This window comes from Berghia stephanieae, chromosome 3 (assembly GCF_034508935.2).
Source record: "Berghia stephanieae isolate SIO BIC M18660-M18661 chromosome 3, UCSD_Bste_1.3, whole genome shotgun sequence".
Lineage (NCBI taxonomy): Eukaryota > Metazoa > Mollusca > Gastropoda > Nudibranchia > Aeolidiidae > Berghia > Berghia stephanieae.
In genome coordinates this window covers 73,982,313-74,002,246 of record NC_088362.1, presented here as the reverse complement: position 1 = coordinate 74,002,246, position 19,934 = coordinate 73,982,313, and the positions used below count along the sequence as shown (strand labels likewise).

The window sequence follows — 19,934 nt, the reverse complement described above, 5'->3', positions numbered from 1 at the left end:
CACTTAACGCTTCTGAGTTGAGTGATTCCACAATATTAATCTGGAGGCCCGTCAAAAACACAACATTGGCGACGAGGATTTTTTCACCTTTATCCTGCGCATCAGCCTATTGGAGTGTTTTGTGACGTCAGTCGAAAAGCCAACACACCACGGACGGAAACCTGCCAGCCGAGAAAACCGGAGCAAGTGCCTTTTCTGCCTGCAGTGTCGTCAGCACGTGGTAAGACGCCTTCTTCGTGGACAGCCGCCCATCACGTGGTAAGAAGCCTTCCCGCCTTTTTTTTTCCCGCCACAGCTCGTGGGCGCTGAGGTCAACTGCCTACGTCACGAAAGAAAACAAAACGGTACGTCGTCTTCATACAACCAAGCAGTCGGACGCTTGGGTGAGTAATTATAGTTATATTTCGTCAATAATTTACTACCCTTCTCTCGCGTCCTATCTTCGTACCTTTATTGTACAAAATATAGTCGTGTCAGCAGTACTGTCATCATGTCAAATAAAGAGCTCATAACCATATTACAACAACAGATTGAACAGCAAAATGAGCAAATGAAGCAAGTCGTTGAACGACAAGAAAGGCAGATGGAAATGTTCATGAAACTAATGACCGGTAGCAATACATGTTTACCAAAACCTCCAGCTATTCCGAGCTTTGTCGCATTCGACCCTGCCTTAGAGATATGGAGCGACTACTGGCATCGTTTTAATACGTTTTTAACTGCTCACTCCGTACCTGATGAGAAGAAAGCAGACGTTTTCCTTGTCAACCAATCGCCGGTTGTTTACAAAATACTGACTAACATGGCGAGTCAACAAACACCAGCTAAGTCGATAACTGCCCTCAGTCTTCCAGATATCGAAAAATATATGATGGAGCAGTACCACCCTCGACTATTTGTTGTCAGAGAACGTTATAAATTTTGGACGAGCCTCCAGAGGAAACCAAGCGAAACTATTCAGGGATTGGCAGCTAGAATTCGCCAGAGCGCTGTCACATGCGATTTCCCATCCATTGAAAACCCCTTGGATGAAGCTATGCGTACCTGTTTCATGTGTGCAGTTAACAACACAGCTGTTCTTGAAGCGCTATTCAAGCACAAGGAGGACGAGCTTTCATTTAACAAAGCCATCGAGGTCGCCACGGAGATAGAAGATGCCTCAAAAGTGGCTAACGAGACTGCATTATCTGTTCAACCCGAGGTCCATAAAATTAAGCCTCAAAGAAAACAGATTCCGATAATTCAGCAAGGCAGTCAAAACAAACAGCACATCAAACGTTCGAATGAAAGACAGACAGAGCCGACAACGGATTTTGATAATAAAAATCAAACCTGCTCGAGATGCGATGGGCGCCACAACAGACAAAACTGCAAATTCAAAACAGCCGTTTGTCGCTTCTGCCAGAAAACTGGACACATCGAAAGAGCCTGTAGACGTAAAAAGAGAATGTCGAGTTCGCCTAACGTCAACACGATTCGTCGCATGTCACGGGTCAATTTCGTTTCAGTGACACCGCTTAAGTTAGCTACGACTGTATCCAACCATGAAATTGTTTTCGAAATAGATACAGGGACTGGTGACAATTTCATTTCAACTAGAACATGGGAGAGGATTGGCAAACCACAACTCTGTAATGCCAACATTAAGTATCAATGTGCATCCAACCAGGAACTCCCCGTCATTGGAACTGTTTTCTTGCCGGTGTCTGTGAACGATACGTGCCGCGAGATAAACTTTGTTGTCACCACTATGCCGTTACACTTATTAGGACGTTCTGCCATACAAATGCTCAATGTTTCAGTAGATGAACTGTTTCAAACGAAAAAAGTAAAATCTGTTCGTAGTAAGCCCGCAACAAACATGTCACATCTTCAAAAGGCATGTAAACAAGTGTGTGCAGAATTTCCTGATGTCTTCAAACCAGAACTCGGTAAATTGAAAGATTTTGAACTTGACATTAAATTTAAAGCCGATGTGACGCCTGTGTTTCACAAGCCTCGTTCCGTCCCCTATGCGATCCAAGACGACCTCAACAAGAGCTTGGATGCCGGTATTGCAAAGGGTATTTGGAAACCTACATCCTTCAACGAATTTGGAACGCCGATTGTGCCAATAAAAAAGAAGACAATCAGTGGTGAGAGACCGAAAATTCGAGTATGCGGAGACTACTCTGTTACAGTTAATCCGCAATTGGAAACTCACAGATATCCGATACCGTTACCTGAGGACCTCATGCGCAAGTTAGGAGGAGGCTACGGATTTTCCAAAATCGACCTAGCCAAGGCTTACACACAAATCCCGTTGTCACCAAAATCGCAAGAACGCCTCGCACTCAGCACGCATAAGGGTGTTCTCCTTCAAACGAGACTACCTTTTGGCATCAGTTCAGCTCCCGGATATTTTCAACAAATAATGGATCAACTGACTCAGGATCTTCCAGGCGTCGCAGTCTATATCGACGATATCCTTGTGAGTGGCAAGGATTCCACCGATCATTTACACAATCTGCGAAGATTATTACAGCGACTTCATGATAAGGGACTTCGCTGTAATCTCCAAAAATGTTCTTTCGCAGAATCACAGTGTGAGTACTTGGGTCATCTACTATCAAAAGACGGCATTGCAAAAGGCACAAAGGTTGATGCAATCACTAAAATGCCACCACCCACTAATGTGTCGAGCCTAAAATCGTTCTTAGGACAAGTACAATTTTATTCGAAATTTTTACCAAATCTTGCAACTGTCTTAGAGCCCCTCTATCAGTTAACCAAGAAAGAAGTTAAATGGAAATGGACAGCTAAAGAACAAACAGCTTTTCAACATGCGAAGAGACTTCTTTGTGACGAGACAATTCTTGTGCATTTTGATCCATCTCTCGACGTGGGTATATCTTGTGACGCATCAAATGTTGGAATCGGAGTCGTGTTATTCCATCGTTTCCCAGACGGTAGTGAAAGACCGATTGCCAATGCTTCTAAAATTTTGAACAATACTCAGCGAAGATACAGTCAGATTCAGAAGGAAGCGTTATCAATCATTTTTGCGCTGAGTAAATTTCATCAATTTCTTTACGGTCGCAATTTCATACTCGTCACCGATCACAAGCCTTTATTGTCGCTCTTTGGTCCAAGAAAACCAGTACCTGCTTTAGCTGCCAACCGCCTGGCCAGATGGGCTTTGACACTAAGTCAGTACGACTATAGAATTGAATATCGTAAGACAGCTCACCATGGCAACGCTGATGCACTGAGCAGACTTCCTGCAAGTGCCGACCCAGTCTTCGACAGAGAGGAAGATGGAGAAGATGTCAACACTGTGTTTACAATCTCTACAGTTGGAAAACAGCTAAGAGCTACTGACCCCCGGAGTCATCGCTAGAGAATCCGCTAAAGATGACACTATATCCGTTGTCATGAGAAATACGACTCGTAAATGGTCTAAATCAGATTCCAAAACGGACAATCTTAAACCATTCTTCAAGATGAAGGACACGCTGTCAACGTCTCATGAATGTTTATTCTACGGATCAAGAATCGTTATTCCTAAGAGTTTGCAACGAGACGTCCTCAATATCCTTCACAACGGTCATTTCGGCATGCAACGCATGAAACAATTAGCGCGAACGATCGTATATTGGCCCGGTATTGATTCTGACATCGTCAATACGTGTCGTGGATGTGTTACGTGTGCAGAACATCAAAACAACCCACCAAAGGAGCCAAACCATCCATGGATAACGCCAGACTCACCGTGGAGTCGAATGCACATCGATCACGCAGTGAATTTTATGGGTAATAACTGGTTAGTAATGGTCGACGCCTACTCAAATTACCCATGCATTCACGCAACCAGTTCGACGTCAACGAAAGCAACAACTAGCCTTCTGGAAGAGGACTTCGCTCACTTCGGCTATCCTCACGCTATCGTGTCGGACAACGCAGCATGCTTCACTTCTGACGAATTTCAGACATGGTGTAGGGAGAGGGGAATCAAACATCTCACTGGAGCTCCCTATCATCCCGCTACAAACGGTGCAGCAGAACGACTTGTGGGAAGTTTTAAAAAGGCTTTGAGAAAATCGTCTTTTCCTCCAAGACAAGCCTTGCAACAATTTCTTATGCAATATCGTCGCACACCTTTAGCTTCTGGTTCGTCACCTAGTGAATTGCTTCATGGACGTCAAATTCGCACATTGATTGGCACACTCCGCCCATTGTCCACCTCAAATTCCAAACCACGTGTAACAAAAACGCGTTATAAAGTTGGGACACACATTTATTCCTTACGTTTTGGTAATCGAAATGACAGAGAGGCGAAATGGATTCCCGCAACTGTCACCAAAGTGTTGGGACCACGTCATGTCATGGTAACTCTCCAGAGAGACGGAACAACGTGGAAGCGTCATATTGAACAAATAAGACCACGTTACAACCTTCCTCGCCAAAACGTATCTTCTTCAGCAAATGATACCATAGAGGACGATTTCATTACTAATCCTATCGGTGATTATTGTGAGCGTTCATCATCGAATGCAGCTACCCCCGGAGCAGAATCGAATCGTGAATCGGATCGTGTCCAACTGAGAAGATCGTGTCGTACCAGAAAATTCCCCAATCGATTTTAGCCTTCGAACCTTCGAAACCTACTTCTCAGGCAAAACAGGGAGGTGTTATGGACTTATACATAGAGTTACTCTAGGAAAGAGTTGCTCCCCTTAGTTATTAGCTAATTGATTTTAGTTACAGCTTAATTAGTTATTATTCATTAAGTCCATTGTTAAAATATTATTTGTGCTTAACAAATATCAGAGTGGCATGCCCTAGTGAAGGATGCACTCTTTGTTCCTTACTTTTCATAGTTGAGTTACTTATACTATTTTTCCTTCTTAAAATGTTGTTGCGATATATTTGTATATACTCTAACTTATACACAGTAATAAACTGTTCTCTCACATATCACTTAACGCTTCTGAGTTGAGTGATTCCACAATATTAATCTGGAGGCCCGTCAAAAACACAACAATTATTATTATTATTATTATTATTATTATTATTATTATTATTATTATTATTATTATTTATTATAATTATAATTATTATTATTATTATTATTATTATTATTATTATTATTATGAAATTTATTTCTAAAATTGTCCTTTTCTATTCGAAAGCCAGGTCTGGGCACAAAAATAATTATTATTAGTATTATTCCAGATATACTAACTTAAATTTCTTTTTTTTACATATTGACGTTTGGACTCACAGGTTTGACTTGATTACTTTGGGAGGAGCTGTCTAGAGTTGAATTAATCAGGATATTATTTCAGAATCAACAAATAAGCTTGTTCCTATACCTTTTATTACTTTAGGCTCATTCCAAGATGCATTCTGGTCATCCTTGTCAAGGCTTAACACAGGAATATTTTCAGGATGGTATAGTCAACGGTGCTATGTGGTACATTGTGGCAGGTATGTGTTGCTGATGTGCTTTCATTTACAAACTCTTCTGGTTGCTCCAATTATGGGTCCAATCAATCAATCGGTAGATTGTGAAATCAACAGATTTATCCAAAGATAAAAACAATTATCCACAAATTAGCATTTATATGTTATTTTGGTCTCATTTAATTCTGATATAAAGAATTTTACAGTAAGCATGTAGCTCCGTGGAATATGTCTCATACTATTTTTTATTTTATTTTCCTTTTCTTTTTTCCCTACATCTGGTCTGCTTATAATAATACCGCTTACTAATTTTGTTGTCCATTATAAATGATGATGTTAAAAAAATAGGTTGTTTAAGAAAAGAATAAAAGGGTAAGGAATTTTAAAATTCTTTATTATTATTATTTAAATATCCTGCCAAAGTAATAAAACTGCTCATTTAAGTTTCTTTTTAAATCAAAGATAAAAGTAAAGCTTCACATAAGAGATTAATTTAACTAACAGCTTTTGGCCTTCTTTCCTACGGATAATTATAATTATAAGGAGGATCTGTAACATTTTTCTTTTTCAAACTAGGTGGCATGCAAGACTGGAACTACTGGTATACCAACTGCTTTGAGATTACCATTGAGTTGGGCTGCACGAAATTCCCTCTGGGCAAAGACCTGCCTTCCTATTGGACTGCCAACGAACATTCTTTGCTGGTTTACATGTCACAGGTTGTGTTATCATTTAAAAAGAAAACAAAATAATATGCTTGATTTTACTACTGATTTCAGATAACCCAAGTCATAAAGTTGTCATTTTATTAGGAAGTATTTTAAAAATTTTAGTTTTCCTGGAAAAGACAAAGATTTGTCTTCAATGACTACAGCCCCCATAGCAACGTAACAGACAACAGATCACACAGCTTTGATGGACTCCAGACAGAAAGAACAAAGACTAACTCTTATGTTCAAAATTGCAAACAAAATGATGGCCATCTCACCAGAACAACTAGGCATACAACAAAATTCATGCATTCAAAGGAAACTCACTCAAAAAACACTAAAACGCCAATTTACAAACTCAGACATCTTCAAATATTCATTTGCACCCTACACTATCAAAGACTGGAACACTCTTCCTGAATCATGTGTGAACACAACAGATTTAGAAACTGCCAAGCGAAGATTATCAAAATATTCATCCTAAACACCAACAATGGCTGTCACATTCAACAACACTCTCCGTCCTCGAATACAAATACTTAGAATTGAGTCGACTTCGAGTAATATTCAGGTTTAGTTACAGACAAGTTTTTGCTTACTTTTTGTCTATTTTATTAGTTATTTTAGTCTTACAGTTCCAAAGATTTTCATGCATTGTGACCTTTTCATGGGGTGGCTTTCAAAATGCTCTAGTGTAAATGTAGTGGATCAATCTGGACAAATTGACCGCTTATTTTAATCATAAATAGATTTGCACTAATGATGGATTTTACACCCCAAATAAAGAGCAAGCATTGAAAGAATGAATTGTGCGATAAGGTTGAAATAAGTAAAAAGTGATTTATTTTACAAGTGCAAAGAACGAAAAAAATTTAATTTTTAAAAAGATCACTACATTCTTTTATTTTATCAAATACCAACCATATTTCCACTAGGTGTGGAGATACCAAGTCATTTAAACGTCATTTTATCAAATAAACAGTGAAAATATAAAAACTTGCGAAAACTGCTGAAAGAGGAAAAATGCTTCTCATCAAGACAAACGTCATTAAAATTAACAGTGGCCTAAAGCAACTTTTGATCATTGTGGTCAGAATATATTTTTAAAAAGTTAAAATAAAAGAAAACAATTTATATTTAGTAAATCAAATAATCACAAACAAAATAGTGGAGTGTACTATATAGTAGAAAAATGATGCATTCAAAAGATAAATACAACCAACTTCCAATACAAACTACTCAATATTTAGGCAAAAATTTCTTATATGCATTACTTTTCATAAAATGTTATTTGGTCATTTATATTACAATTAACATTCAAATGAAGAGAGTGTGGTGATCACTTTTGATAAAAACAGGATGGTGGACATGAAAATGTAAACAAATTGACGTTGAGACCCGCTGTTGATAAAATTGAAAAGAAAGTAAAATTTGAGATGATTTCTATAAAAAATGTTGTAGAATCAAATCATCTTAACCCATCAATACTAAAAACATCATAAAATATTTTAAAAAATAGAGATTATGGGTCAGGACTAGTCATAGGGAAAATGGGGGGTGGCATTGATAGCCGGCTATCGGAATCCTAATGCTGGAACTGTTGAGAGTTAAGAATATTTTATACCTGTTTCAGTTTGAAGTATTCGATTCGATAATTGTCTTTAAAATTTCACTGTTTTAAAGATAGTTCTATTTCCATGAATCATCAGGTCCACAAGGGTGTGAAAGGTTTTGTGCAAGAGAAAACTAGTGGCTATGGGATTTTCAATGCCAGCATTGCAGTTGAAGGAATTAGTCATCCAGTGTATTCTGCCAGGGATGGGGACTTCTGGCGTTTGTTGACACCAGGCACTTATACACTTACAGCCTCTGCTGTGGGGTAAGTGATGTGTATGGATTTGCATCTTGTATACTTTCTTCAATATTTTTTTGTGGATTTGAAAAGCAGAGATAAAAACAGAGGCTTGTTTGCTTGTATTCAAGAATGGTTCAAATTTTGTTTCAGATGAAGATCGTCTTCTTGGTGTGATGTTGTTTTTTTTTAAAACTTTAATTTGGATTATCATTAGATTTTTGTATTTGGCTTTTAGAAGCCACAAAGCCCATGGAGCTTATCCTGATATATGTGGCATTAAATTGACAGAAGCAATTGCTTGCTACACTTTGGATAGGACACATGACTATTGCAAAGTACTTTCCACCAGATTGAACATCCTCAGCTACCCATTCATTGCTGGGTAAATTGGGGAAGGGGGGGGGGGGGAATCAAATGATGACTGATTCATTTAAATTACTCTGTTCTCAGGTACAACAGCCAATCTATTGTTGTCAAAGTAGGCCAGGATGCTGCAGTCTCCATTAATTTTACTTTGGAAGCAGGTGGCACCACGCTGTGGTCAGCGGAGAAGGACTTTGACTTAAGGAAAAATATGGAGAGTCGCCATTATATGTCAAACCATGCCATCGAGGAGACACTGGGCTACTTGGCAAGAACATATCCATCTTTTGTTCACTACGAGGCTCTAGCTCTTACACGGAATGGAAAAACAATTCCTGTCCTTCATTTGGCAAAGGTAAGGTTGGAGGGATTTGATTAAAAGTGAGAAAAAAAGTGTGATTAATTATTTATAAAGACGTTAATCAAATAAGCTGGTCTCATGGTTTTTTCTGATTATCTCTCAAGATGTTACTTTTTTTCAGTGTTTTTATTATCTTTAGACTTTTTTGGCAAGTGTAATATTATTACAAGGTTTTGACGGAAAATAATTTACATTGACTAAGAAATGAAGAATTGCCAATTGACAAATGTTATTATTTAAGTTGGTTTCATTGATCAAAGTTTAATTGAAATGACTTTAAGATAAAGAACTTAATTGTGAATATTTTTAGATAATTGTAAAATTGGGGGAAAAGAATTTACATTAATTAACAAGTGATGTAATAGATAATTATTTACTAGATAATTAAATTGAATGGCTTATTGTAAAAAACAGATTTTGAAGACTTAATAATTGTATAATTGGAAATTTTTCTGACTCCTTGAGTGACAGTGCTGATCAAAATTATTTCAGGACTTGGGTGCCAGCATTAGTGAAAAGGACGTACATAAGGATAATAAACCTCATGTCCTTCTATTGGGGAGTCTCAATGGAGATGCACCTGTTGGTTCAGAAATCTTGGTTCGATTGGCCAGACATTTCATCACTGGTGAGATATTTTATTCATGCTTGTAAAGGACATCATTCTGCCATATTAGACTGACTTAGGGCATGACATTTTAGGGAGGACATCGGTTTCCATGTCTTTTTCCATCATTCTCTTTTCTTTTTTTTTTCTATTATTATGATTATCATTGGCGTCATTATCATCATGATGTGTTTTTATTGCACCTTACTTCGCATCTAAAAAAGCTGAAAGTACTTAACAGTGACATAACATCTGTCATCCAAATCGAAAACATAAACTAAGCAGTACAAGAGTGGAATCATCTTCATCATCATCATCATCATCATCATTATCATCATCATTATCATCATCATCATCATCATCATCATCATCATCATCATCATCATCATCATCATCATCATCATCATCATCATCATCATCATCATAATCATAATCATCACATCATCATCATCATCATCATCATCATCATCATCATCATCATCATCATTATCATCATCATCTATCATTGCTATCATTTTCATCATCATCACCATCATCATTGTCATTATCATTGGACTCTTTCAGCTGCTTACATTTTACACCCATGACCTCTCTCACTGTGTCCTTTGCATTTCAGGATTTAGCAACAAAGAGCCTCAAGTCACGAAAATTCTGGATAAAGCCCACTTGCACATTGCCCCACAGGTGAACATTGATGGCTTACCCAAAGCGGTGCCAGGTGATTGCACAGGTGAACAGTACACTGGAATGCGCTTCAACGAATTGGTAGAAAAAGAGGTCAGTGGAAATGATATTTAGTGTTTTAAAAGATATTTATCACACATTTATTTTTTTTAAAGTCAGTCAATGGATAAAGGCAGTACAGAATGAAAACTTGAAAGCTTTTTCTTTTTTTTTAGAATGCCATAATGAATAATGTCAATTTAAAAAAAATATTTCCATAGATTTTTGGGGGAATCAACTTTGGATTTTCTCCCATAGACCATTGAGTTACTCCCAATTTCAGCTCACAACATCAACAGCATTAATTTGTTAACATAATAATCTCTTGTCTACCAGATAAAAGTATTAATTGATATTGTATTCGTCGCAAAGAAGGAAATATTTTGCTCACATTGAGGCTAATTTTATGGCAAACAGATAAACTCAAGAACATCTGGCAACTCTTTGTTCACAAAATTTAGAGTATACTATGGCAATGTTACTAAACGAGAAAAGTTGATTAAAATATATTATTGATTTTGTTTCAGAAAAACATTGCTGATTCATTGATCAAGCTGATTGCGACTCATGAATTTGACCTAATCATTAACCTAGATGCTGGTGGAAAGTTCCTAGTGTAAGATTTTTACTATTGCTTGTCTGTTCATTTGTTGTTGTTTTTTATGTAATGTGAGTTTATTAATAAAGTAATAATAAAATCCTGCCTAAAACAGCGACTTAAAATTGCCAGAAGAAAAACAAGAAAGTTGGTAGTGTTTGGAATCAAGACTTTTATCACTTGAAGAAAGAAATTTAATATTAATGTTTTAGTGATGCTCTCTTTTCCTGGACCAGGCAATAGCTGCTGGTTCAAATCCTCATTGTCCAAATCTTGCAAATACAGTGCAAGTTGCTTAATTGGAACAGCACACTTACTCAAAAAATCATTCCGATTTAGCAGCATTCCAATTAACAGATTCTTTGAATGGCCTTCTTAATTGGTACAACATATCTTAACTACAAACATGTCAATTTCAGTAGCTATATATTGCATAATTATAGAGAGCATCCTTTCATTTTTTGGGGTCTAAAATTGTCTTTTGTTTTCCATTACATTGCACATAACATGTGTGTCATCATGAAGCAGATGAAAGAAATCGAGTAACTCAATTATATGATCACACATTTATACAGAACTGTCAATACACTCCCATTCTGAAAACAGGACAAATGATTTGAAGACACATGAATCCTGTTCATAACATAACTTTATATAATTTGCAGCTGGCCTGTGCATTATTATTTATTGCTCCTCATGGTAGTCAAATGGATATAGTATTACATATTACAATATAAAAAAGAATGGGTGATGATAGACTTCATTTTCCATTCCAATTGTAATTAACGGGCCCATATGTTCATTTGAAGACACAGAATGATTCCATTGTTGTTCATCTCAATACAAACAATTATATTTTTGATAAATTGGTAAGAAAGAAAACCTTACAAGACCTTCAGCACTGAAGGTCTGAAAACCAGTAGAAATTATAAAGAAAAAAAAATTATGTCACAGACATTGTTCCATTTAAGCAGCTATTCTGATAAACGGGTGTTCCAATTATTGGCTTCAAATGTATGATGATAATTATAATAATGTGCAATAATTAAGGTATAGGAAAATTGGAATCACAAATTTGATTTGTAGATTCCTGCACTTTGCTAGGTCAATCTATCCCACAAGTTGTGACATTTATTGATAGGTTAACTTTTAACGTTTTTTCTTTCAAAATGAAAATGTAAATTTTAAAAAAATTATTAAAAATAAAAAAAAACATGAAAAAAAATAAATCTGGTTTTGGGGAGAAAAAAAAACATTTAAAAAATCAGAGTCACAAGGCAGTTGTTGGTTTGCAAGTTATAAAACATTTGATCATGTCAGAGCTTGCATCTCCCGTATAGCTTCTTAACATTTCAAACAATGTAAAGCCAGCCCTATGTCAATCGATTAAAGCAGGTGTTTTTATCTTATGACGCATCACCTTCATGTAAAACCCAATGTGTTATTAATTATTAATACTTCTTTGAGATTGTTGATTAATGTTAAGCAGTCATGGAATATCAAACAGTTTGGAACAAATGATTCTTAGGGTTTAGATTTTACATGTTTGGTTATTTTGAAATTTGATAGCAAATAAGTGAAGTTATCATATTATTTGATTTCTTTTCCAGCATCCCTCGCAATATTCCTTCTAGCATTTCAGGAGCTACTTCAGCGCTGACACAAGATGAAGATGTATTTAGGGACTTGGCATCTGCCTTTGCTAGTTCCATGACAGATATTTACCATGAGGATGCTTGCCCCGAAGCAAAGCATTCTGGGATTATCCATGGTGTTGATATGGGTCCTAATGCTACAGCAATGGCTGATTCTGTGTATGACAAGTTTGGAACTCTGATGGTAAATCTTTAATAAATGTTATAAATGACTCTTAACTTGAAATATTTTTGTTACTTCTGTCAAACCAAATAATTCATGAAACAATTTTTTATAATCTTTAATCGCAAAAGAAAATGATATCAGGTATTGGTAATCTATAAGATGTCAAAAAAAAACACAGTTCATGACTTGTTGATTGAGGTTTTTTTTCTTTTCCATTTTCTTTTCTTTTTTTGTTGTTGTTGTAAGAATAGATAGATTCACAGTGGTATCTCTGTGCCTCTGTGAAGGATTGTATTTAAGATATCATATCTGTAACTTCTCAGTCAATTAACTGAAATCAATCAATTTGTCAAATTCAAATAATAAAAAAAGTAAGGAAAGAAAGAAAGAAATAGGAAAGAAATGAAGAAAGAAAGAATTCGTGAAACGTAGTAGAACTTAATTTAGAATGTTCCAGAGCTCTACACTTAGCTCATGGATAGTTTATATGGTTGATATATTGCTAAGATTAAATGACACTTTTTAGAATTGTCGTATCTGAAGACATCCCAGTGTATTTTCATACAGCCTACATGAAAATTTTTTTTCGCTTTCCAATATATCGTGATCCCAAAGGTAGCCAACTTTAACTGAGTCGCTGTGAGCGATAAATTTCACTGTTTTGTATAAGGCAAAATTGACCGCATTTGCATGATGGAAAGCAAATTATGAAAAAGTAAAACATGAACACTGTAAATATGTTTTAAGACACTTTCAAAATGAAAGTTACATGATTGCTACTAGACCTAAAACATCTCGATTGCCTCATTTTCTAAACTCATTTTTAGTTGACTGTTTCTTCATGATTGTTTTAAAGTTTTCATATAAATGACTTGCTTATTTGGCATTTCTTCTACTTCTACAAGGCACCAGGGTAATAGCAATACATTGTCTCTTTTCGCTTTCCTTTTTTATACAGCACTCATTTATTTTAGAAATCATGTCTGTAGTTTGTCGAAAATTTTCAGTCAATTTTTGTACAGCTTATTTAGATATGGCAACCATGGACTTAAGACCTATTTGATGATTGTTTTTCTTTTTTTTTTTAAATCTTTGTTTTGTGTAATGCATGGTTTTCCAAACCTCTAAAGGTTGGTGCATTCTGTTGCATAAAGTGTGTAGATTGTATTTACTAACTCGACAAAAAATTTCATGACATTGCATGTATGAATTTGATTTTCATGTGTTTTGTATTTTAAGACTAATGCTACTACGTCTTGTAATTGTAACAAAAGTATTGAAAATTCTTTTTTTTTCTTTCAGTTTGTATGATTTTTTTTTTTATTGGTAGTAATTTTAACTTGACTAATACCTTATGTTATGCAATGGAGAATGAGCTTGTTGAAATCAAGTTCTTTATGAATACCCCTCTGCTGGAAACTACATAAACAGAAAAACTCACAATAGCTGAATATTAATACAGTAATTTTGTTTGTCTGTAATGTTACTAATGAAGTCATGCTTGATTGCTTGATTTATTTAGGTATCTGCTCACATTGCATGTTGTAAATATCCGTCTTCAACTGAGCTACCCAAAATCTGGATGGAATCCATGCAAGCCCTCATCAATGTTCTAACACGATCATTGCAAGGTATTGTTAATATGGATTAGTGGGAGTAATGAAATATGTGGTTATATTTATATATGAGCATATCCTCAGAAAAGGTGAACTAAATTTTACATTGTTGCCAATTATTCAAAGTGGACCGACAAACACTAAAAAGCTGTTATAATATGGCTAATATGTCTATTTACATACCTGAAAGTATAAAAGCACTGAGCCACTATGTATACCAGATATAGTCATAAATGATCAAATTCATGTGAAAACATGCTATGTAAGGAAAATTTATTCTTAACATCATAACGAAAAATCAGTGTCGCAATACAAAGCTAGGGTAATGTACGAAAAGTTGTTATTTGTGTAAAATTTAAATCTACCACATGATTGTGTGGTTCAATGATTTCTTGAATGAACGTAAAATATTATTGATGATTTGAAGTGTATAATAATATTAATTAAACTACTGACAAAGTGTGTCATGAACAAGATCCCACTTTTGGGATAATCATGTTCGAATTTGACAAACAGAAAATGTTGGTTTATTTCGCGTTCACTCTTAATTTTGTTCCAGTATTGACAATCAAATTAGATACTGAAAGAATTACACACTGAGAAATTACAGCTGTTTAAAACTTTGCTCATGATGTAAGATTTTTTCTCTAGAAAAAGAAAGACATGATTCAATGCACAAAGATAGGTTTACAACTTTTTGCTCCCCAGAGCTTTTAACTGATTTAACCACGATGTTACATATTTTTTTGTTATAATTGTTCCGGTAAAAGTGCTTTATCCAACCATTTTTTATTGATATTCTCTACTAGATTGTATTCAGCCTTGGTGGAGTCAAGATTATTTTGAAAATGGAATTTGGAAATTTACGTAAATTTTCTCATTTGCACCAAAGTGAGATTTTATGTAGCGAAATATCCATTAAAAATACTCAAAGTGCTATACATGAGGTCATAAGCTTACAGCAACACTTAATGTGTAGGACAAAACATGACATGAAGTGCAATTACAATTTTGTTTTTACAAACGATAATGTAACTTGTCAAGTACTCATTTTACATTATTTTGCTCCAGAGTATAGTGAGAAATTGTGAGTAAAGAGCTTTTCTAAGGACTTAACTTTATGCACTTTACAGCTGGACTTGAACCCGTGAACTGCAGGTCGTGTCATACCACTGGACCAATGGTGATAAATTGAAGAAGGTTGTCATCCAACGCAAAGGCAGAAAGGACACATTATCATTGACATACTTTTTTTTAACCAGGAAAATAGAAGCGAAAATGTACAAGTCTTTAAGATATTGTTTTTCTCTTACAATTCAAATTGATTCTCCTTACAAAATGAATATTTGCACCAGGTTGTTGGAATATCCCAACAGATATATGTATGTCTGATTATGGGAATAGTATAAGACGAGTATAGGATGTATCTGATAGATGTTACAGGACTTGCTGAATAATTCTAGAATGCCATATTCCAGCACACTCTGCAATACTACACACTGGAGCTGGGCATTGGTTAATTCCCATGAGCATTGGATTCCGACATGCTTGGATTCTAGAATGCTTTTTGGCTTCTCTCGAGAGTATGCTAGAATACAGTGAATACTGTAATGTAAATGGACTGTAATATTTACATAATTCATAATCCACAATTTAAACCAGAGAATACAAAGAAGGAAAGAAGTGTCATGCTCTCACAGTAGAACATAAAATTATATGGCTACAAATTGCAAATGAGTTGGTAGCTGATTTTTTTTGGCTCTTTGTACATTATGCACAGGTGCAGATACGTTGTTTTTTTTTAAACTCCAGAATTTTAGGTGTTGTGGGGGTTTTTAGTTGAAATGTTTATAAAGAAAATTTCTAATTGTGGACCCAATTTATATGAATGAATTAGACAACTTGGAGTTCTTTTGCTATAGTTTGATCTATGTGATATTTGAAGTTTAGCTTGTTTTGTTTTCAGTAGTAGTTATGCTGTCGCGATTTTGCAACCTGGGAAAAAAATATGGAAAAAAATAAATGGACTATTTGTGTGTGGAAATAACCCTTGCATGTCCCAGAATTTTGCTTTTTTGACTAGCAAATTAAAACATGGAACAGAAAAATCTCTAAAGCTAGATTATATATAATAGTCCAAACATACTGCTTTTTTGGATCATGGCAGTATTGTGCGTCAGGGTGCCCTGTTTTTTGCTCTTTGAAAAGTTGGTCGCTATGCAGTAGCATGAAATATGAAAAAAAAAAAATGCTTGCTAACTTTTGGATAGAATGTTGTGCTATGGTGTATTTATCACTGCTTGATCTAAGCCATCCAAGGGAAGAGGGAGGAAGGGGAAGGAGAAGGCAGACCAATTCTGATTTAATTAACATTCTTCATTCACTAATTGAACATCTGTGTTGATAAGGCCAAACTATGTTTTCTTTTACTGAATTTTAGTAATTTAAAGAACACAACTGCTGGTGTAATTAATACACCTATTTATGTTGCAGAAAAAGAATCAAGTTGATATATGTAGAGACAGTGTATTGTTTCCTCACAGATGACTCATCTATACTCATTTAACTCCCTTTTGATTAGAATTTGCTAATTTAATTTACGTACTTTGAAATATATATATATTCTTCCGTTCCGTTGATTTGCTTTATTTTTATGTCCTGTAGTCAGTCTAGAAATGTCTGAAATCGAGTAAAATTAAATTGAAGATTTTAAGAGTACAAAACTAGAATATTCCTTCATTATATTCAGGTATTGAGGCCGTAGTGGTGAATGAAAAGGGAGAGCCCATCAAGGAATACAGTGTACAGTTGGACAGCAAGCCAAAGAGACAACAAGACAACAATGCTTTCTTCATTCTGGCATCGGCAGGACATCACACCATTACAATTGAAGCTGAGGGTAAAAATAATCCACGAGGAACAGCACATTTCAAAACAATTTTCTTCAATCTCCTCCTCCTCCTTCTCCTCCTCCTCGTCCTCCTCTTCTTTCATTATCATCTTCATATAAATCAAATGACTTAGTCAGACGTGAGCATTACTGTTGATTTGCTTTTTCAAAAGAAAAAGGAAGAATGTAGAACTCAATTGATGGTCTGTAGTGCATTTTTATTGGTCTCAATATTATTCAAAAGCTTGATAGTAGCAGGCTGGGTGCACTTTTAGCATGGTTGCACTTTTAGCATTACATATCTAGGAAAAAAGAATAATCACGACTGTCAATAATTAACTTCTCTTGATATTGGTCTATTGGTTTCTCTATCAGATTGTTTAATGCTTATAACACTTAATGTCTGAGTGGGGTTCCCGACCTCCCATAGCGAGGGAGTCTGTTTCTATTATCCACATGTGTCTGTTTTCCAATTGCTTTCTATCTTTGTCTTGGAATGGGATGACTTGGTTTTGTCCTGACCCTGGGAGTTCTTGGCTGGGAGGGAAACAGTCGAATGTATAGTTATAGTTTTGGGAGATGATATTTTTATCCTTGTAAATCATCTCTCTGTTATGTACTGTTATTTTTTTAATTTTTAACACATGATTTATAAATATTTGAGTGTGTTCCTCTTAGTGGGATCTTGTACTGGTGTATGGGTGAGACTTTTAGGTGATTTCAAAGTACACTGAAAGTGTGCTCTTGGAATCTACATCTGTTCGCTATTTGAACCAGTTCCCCTCTGTCTTTTACTTCAAGTCCTTTTAATTGTACATCTAGAATGCTTTTACTATCCAATTTTATTTCTTTTTACAAACACTCAATGTGCTCAGATTTAAGATAATCCAAAATGAAAAAAGCATTTCATATATAGTACTCCAATTGCTCTGCCATTTAAAAAAAAATTCTTTTAATATGTGAATAATATTTTATACAAGCGATAGACCATGTATGTACATGTGTGTCATTGCTTCCTTACATTATTTAAAACTCATGTTTTCTCTTTAAAAAGACTTGTCCTTTTTCTTTTTACATAATTTTTATTTGTTTAAATTTGAATAGTGTTTTAACAGAGCCAGCTGTACGATTTGTCATTTAGTCCCATTCACATACACACAAAAAAAACCCCCAAAAAACAGAAATAAATAAATGAATAAAATTTAAAGGCAACCCAATCACCGTATTAAAGTCAATTTAAGCTATGATTACAAGATTTGTATATCAGCTTTTTTTTTTTTTTTTTTTTGGTTTCATTATCAGGATATGAATATCTGAGTAAACAGGTCCTGGTCACCAAAGACACTCCAACAGTCTTGTCCTTGACCCTGAAGACTGAAGTAATCAAGCCTTCCGGTATAGAGTATCACACCTATGAACAAATGAAAGCATCCCTGAGAAATGCCAGTAAATCTTGTGCCAACATTATGGAGATGATGAGGTAGGTTTTAAAGCTGTCCTCCTTGTAACAAAATTGTGCAGCCCAATTTTGATACCTTTATACTTCACATTGGTTGTTCTTTCCTATTTTTAGAACAAAGATTTAGCAGATAGAGCTGGTCCCGTCTTCATTATTGTTTTTTTCTTCTTTTTAAAAATTCTATCGGTGAAGAAATCAATATTTTAAGGCGTCTCCAATGACATGATCATTTTCGTTCATGTTTAAAAATTATATAAAGATTTATAAATTTAAAAAATGACCCATTATTTTGAAATAGTATTATGTTGATAATAATAATATAATAATAATAATAATAATAATAATAATAATAATAATAATAATAATAATAATAATAATAATAACAAGATAAATAAGATTTATAGTTATTTATATTTATTGATGTGAACAAGATGCGAAAGGGTGATTTTAAAGATAAATACATTTATTTTCTTCAATAAAACGTAGAATTTACTCAGATCTCATATTTTTCTCTATAACTTCAATTTTGAGTCATCCCGATGCACTGCTGTTTGAGGTGGTTTTACAAATAACAAAAGATAATACAGTTAAAAGTTATGATTGAAAATATGTTTCTAACCACTCTTTGCTTCAGCATCGGCAAAACAATGCTTGATTCGGAAATTCCCATGATTCACTTTGGTCCAAGAGGCAGTACAGATGACGACCCCAATTCGCATATCCTTCCTTCCATCTTGTTTGTAGCCAATCTCCATGGAGATGAGGGGCTGGCACGGGAAGTTTCGATACAGCTTGTTTCTCATTTATGTGATGACTACAGAAAAAATGATTTCATCAAAATTGTAAGTTTTCGCTGTACGGAAAGATTAATTTTGAAGTTTTAATTTTTTTGTTATATTTAAATATATAAACTGTATTTTCAGTAAAGAGAAAAAAAGATGTTATATAGAGCCCTAAGGTCCATGGAACTGGAGTGTATCTAAAGCGTAAAATATTAACATTTACCAAACATTTGTTACCATTTGGATACGAAACTTGCCTATTACAAATTAAGTACTTTTTCACAACATGATATAGACACAGCTGGGTGGATGGGGGTCAGAAAAGAAAAAAAAAGTATCTTGAGGTTTTATACAGAACAATATTCACTAATTTTTTCTCAAAGAGCTTTACAAAGTGTCCCAATACAACAACAACACATAGCATGTTAGGCAAGAAATGTACAATCTTTTTTCAACAGAAAGAACACTGTTACACGGGACAGCTACTCCTTGTACCCCTGAGTGTGGTGAGAAAATTGTGTTTGCCAAAGAATCAATTTTGTGCTGCCTTAAGCGGTACTCCAACCATGGACCACTGGTCTAAAGGCGAGTGTTATAAATTACAAGATGCACAAAGGAAAGTTTACAAATTTCACCTTTCCTGAAATGAAAGTTCAAATGTCACCATAGTTATTCATGCATTGTCATTAAAATAACTGTCTTCC

The 19,934-nt window shown here is 35.0% G+C and overlaps 1 protein-coding gene across 1 annotated transcript in view; it reads left to right on the top strand.

Moving 5' to 3' along the window:
• The window catches only part of LOC144968422 (carboxypeptidase D-like), a 59,930-nt gene that overhangs the window by 28,161 nt on the left and 11,835 nt on the right, over positions 1 to 19,934 (top strand). Inside the window, exons 9-20 of the mRNA XM_078906768.1 lie at positions 5,370 to 5,469; positions 6,022 to 6,164; positions 7,865 to 8,034; positions 8,461 to 8,728; positions 9,227 to 9,362; positions 9,958 to 10,118; positions 10,592 to 10,680; positions 12,273 to 12,501; positions 14,006 to 14,114; positions 16,849 to 16,998; positions 18,292 to 18,469; positions 19,083 to 19,290. Coding sequence (XP_078762894.1) covers positions 5,370 to 5,469; positions 6,022 to 6,164; positions 7,865 to 8,034; positions 8,461 to 8,728; positions 9,227 to 9,362; positions 9,958 to 10,118; positions 10,592 to 10,680; positions 12,273 to 12,501; positions 14,006 to 14,114; positions 16,849 to 16,998; positions 18,292 to 18,469; positions 19,083 to 19,290 — 1,941 coding nt within the window. The remainder of the gene's footprint in view (positions 1 to 5,369; positions 5,470 to 6,021; positions 6,165 to 7,864; positions 8,035 to 8,460; positions 8,729 to 9,226; positions 9,363 to 9,957; positions 10,119 to 10,591; positions 10,681 to 12,272; positions 12,502 to 14,005; positions 14,115 to 16,848; positions 16,999 to 18,291; positions 18,470 to 19,082; positions 19,291 to 19,934) is intronic.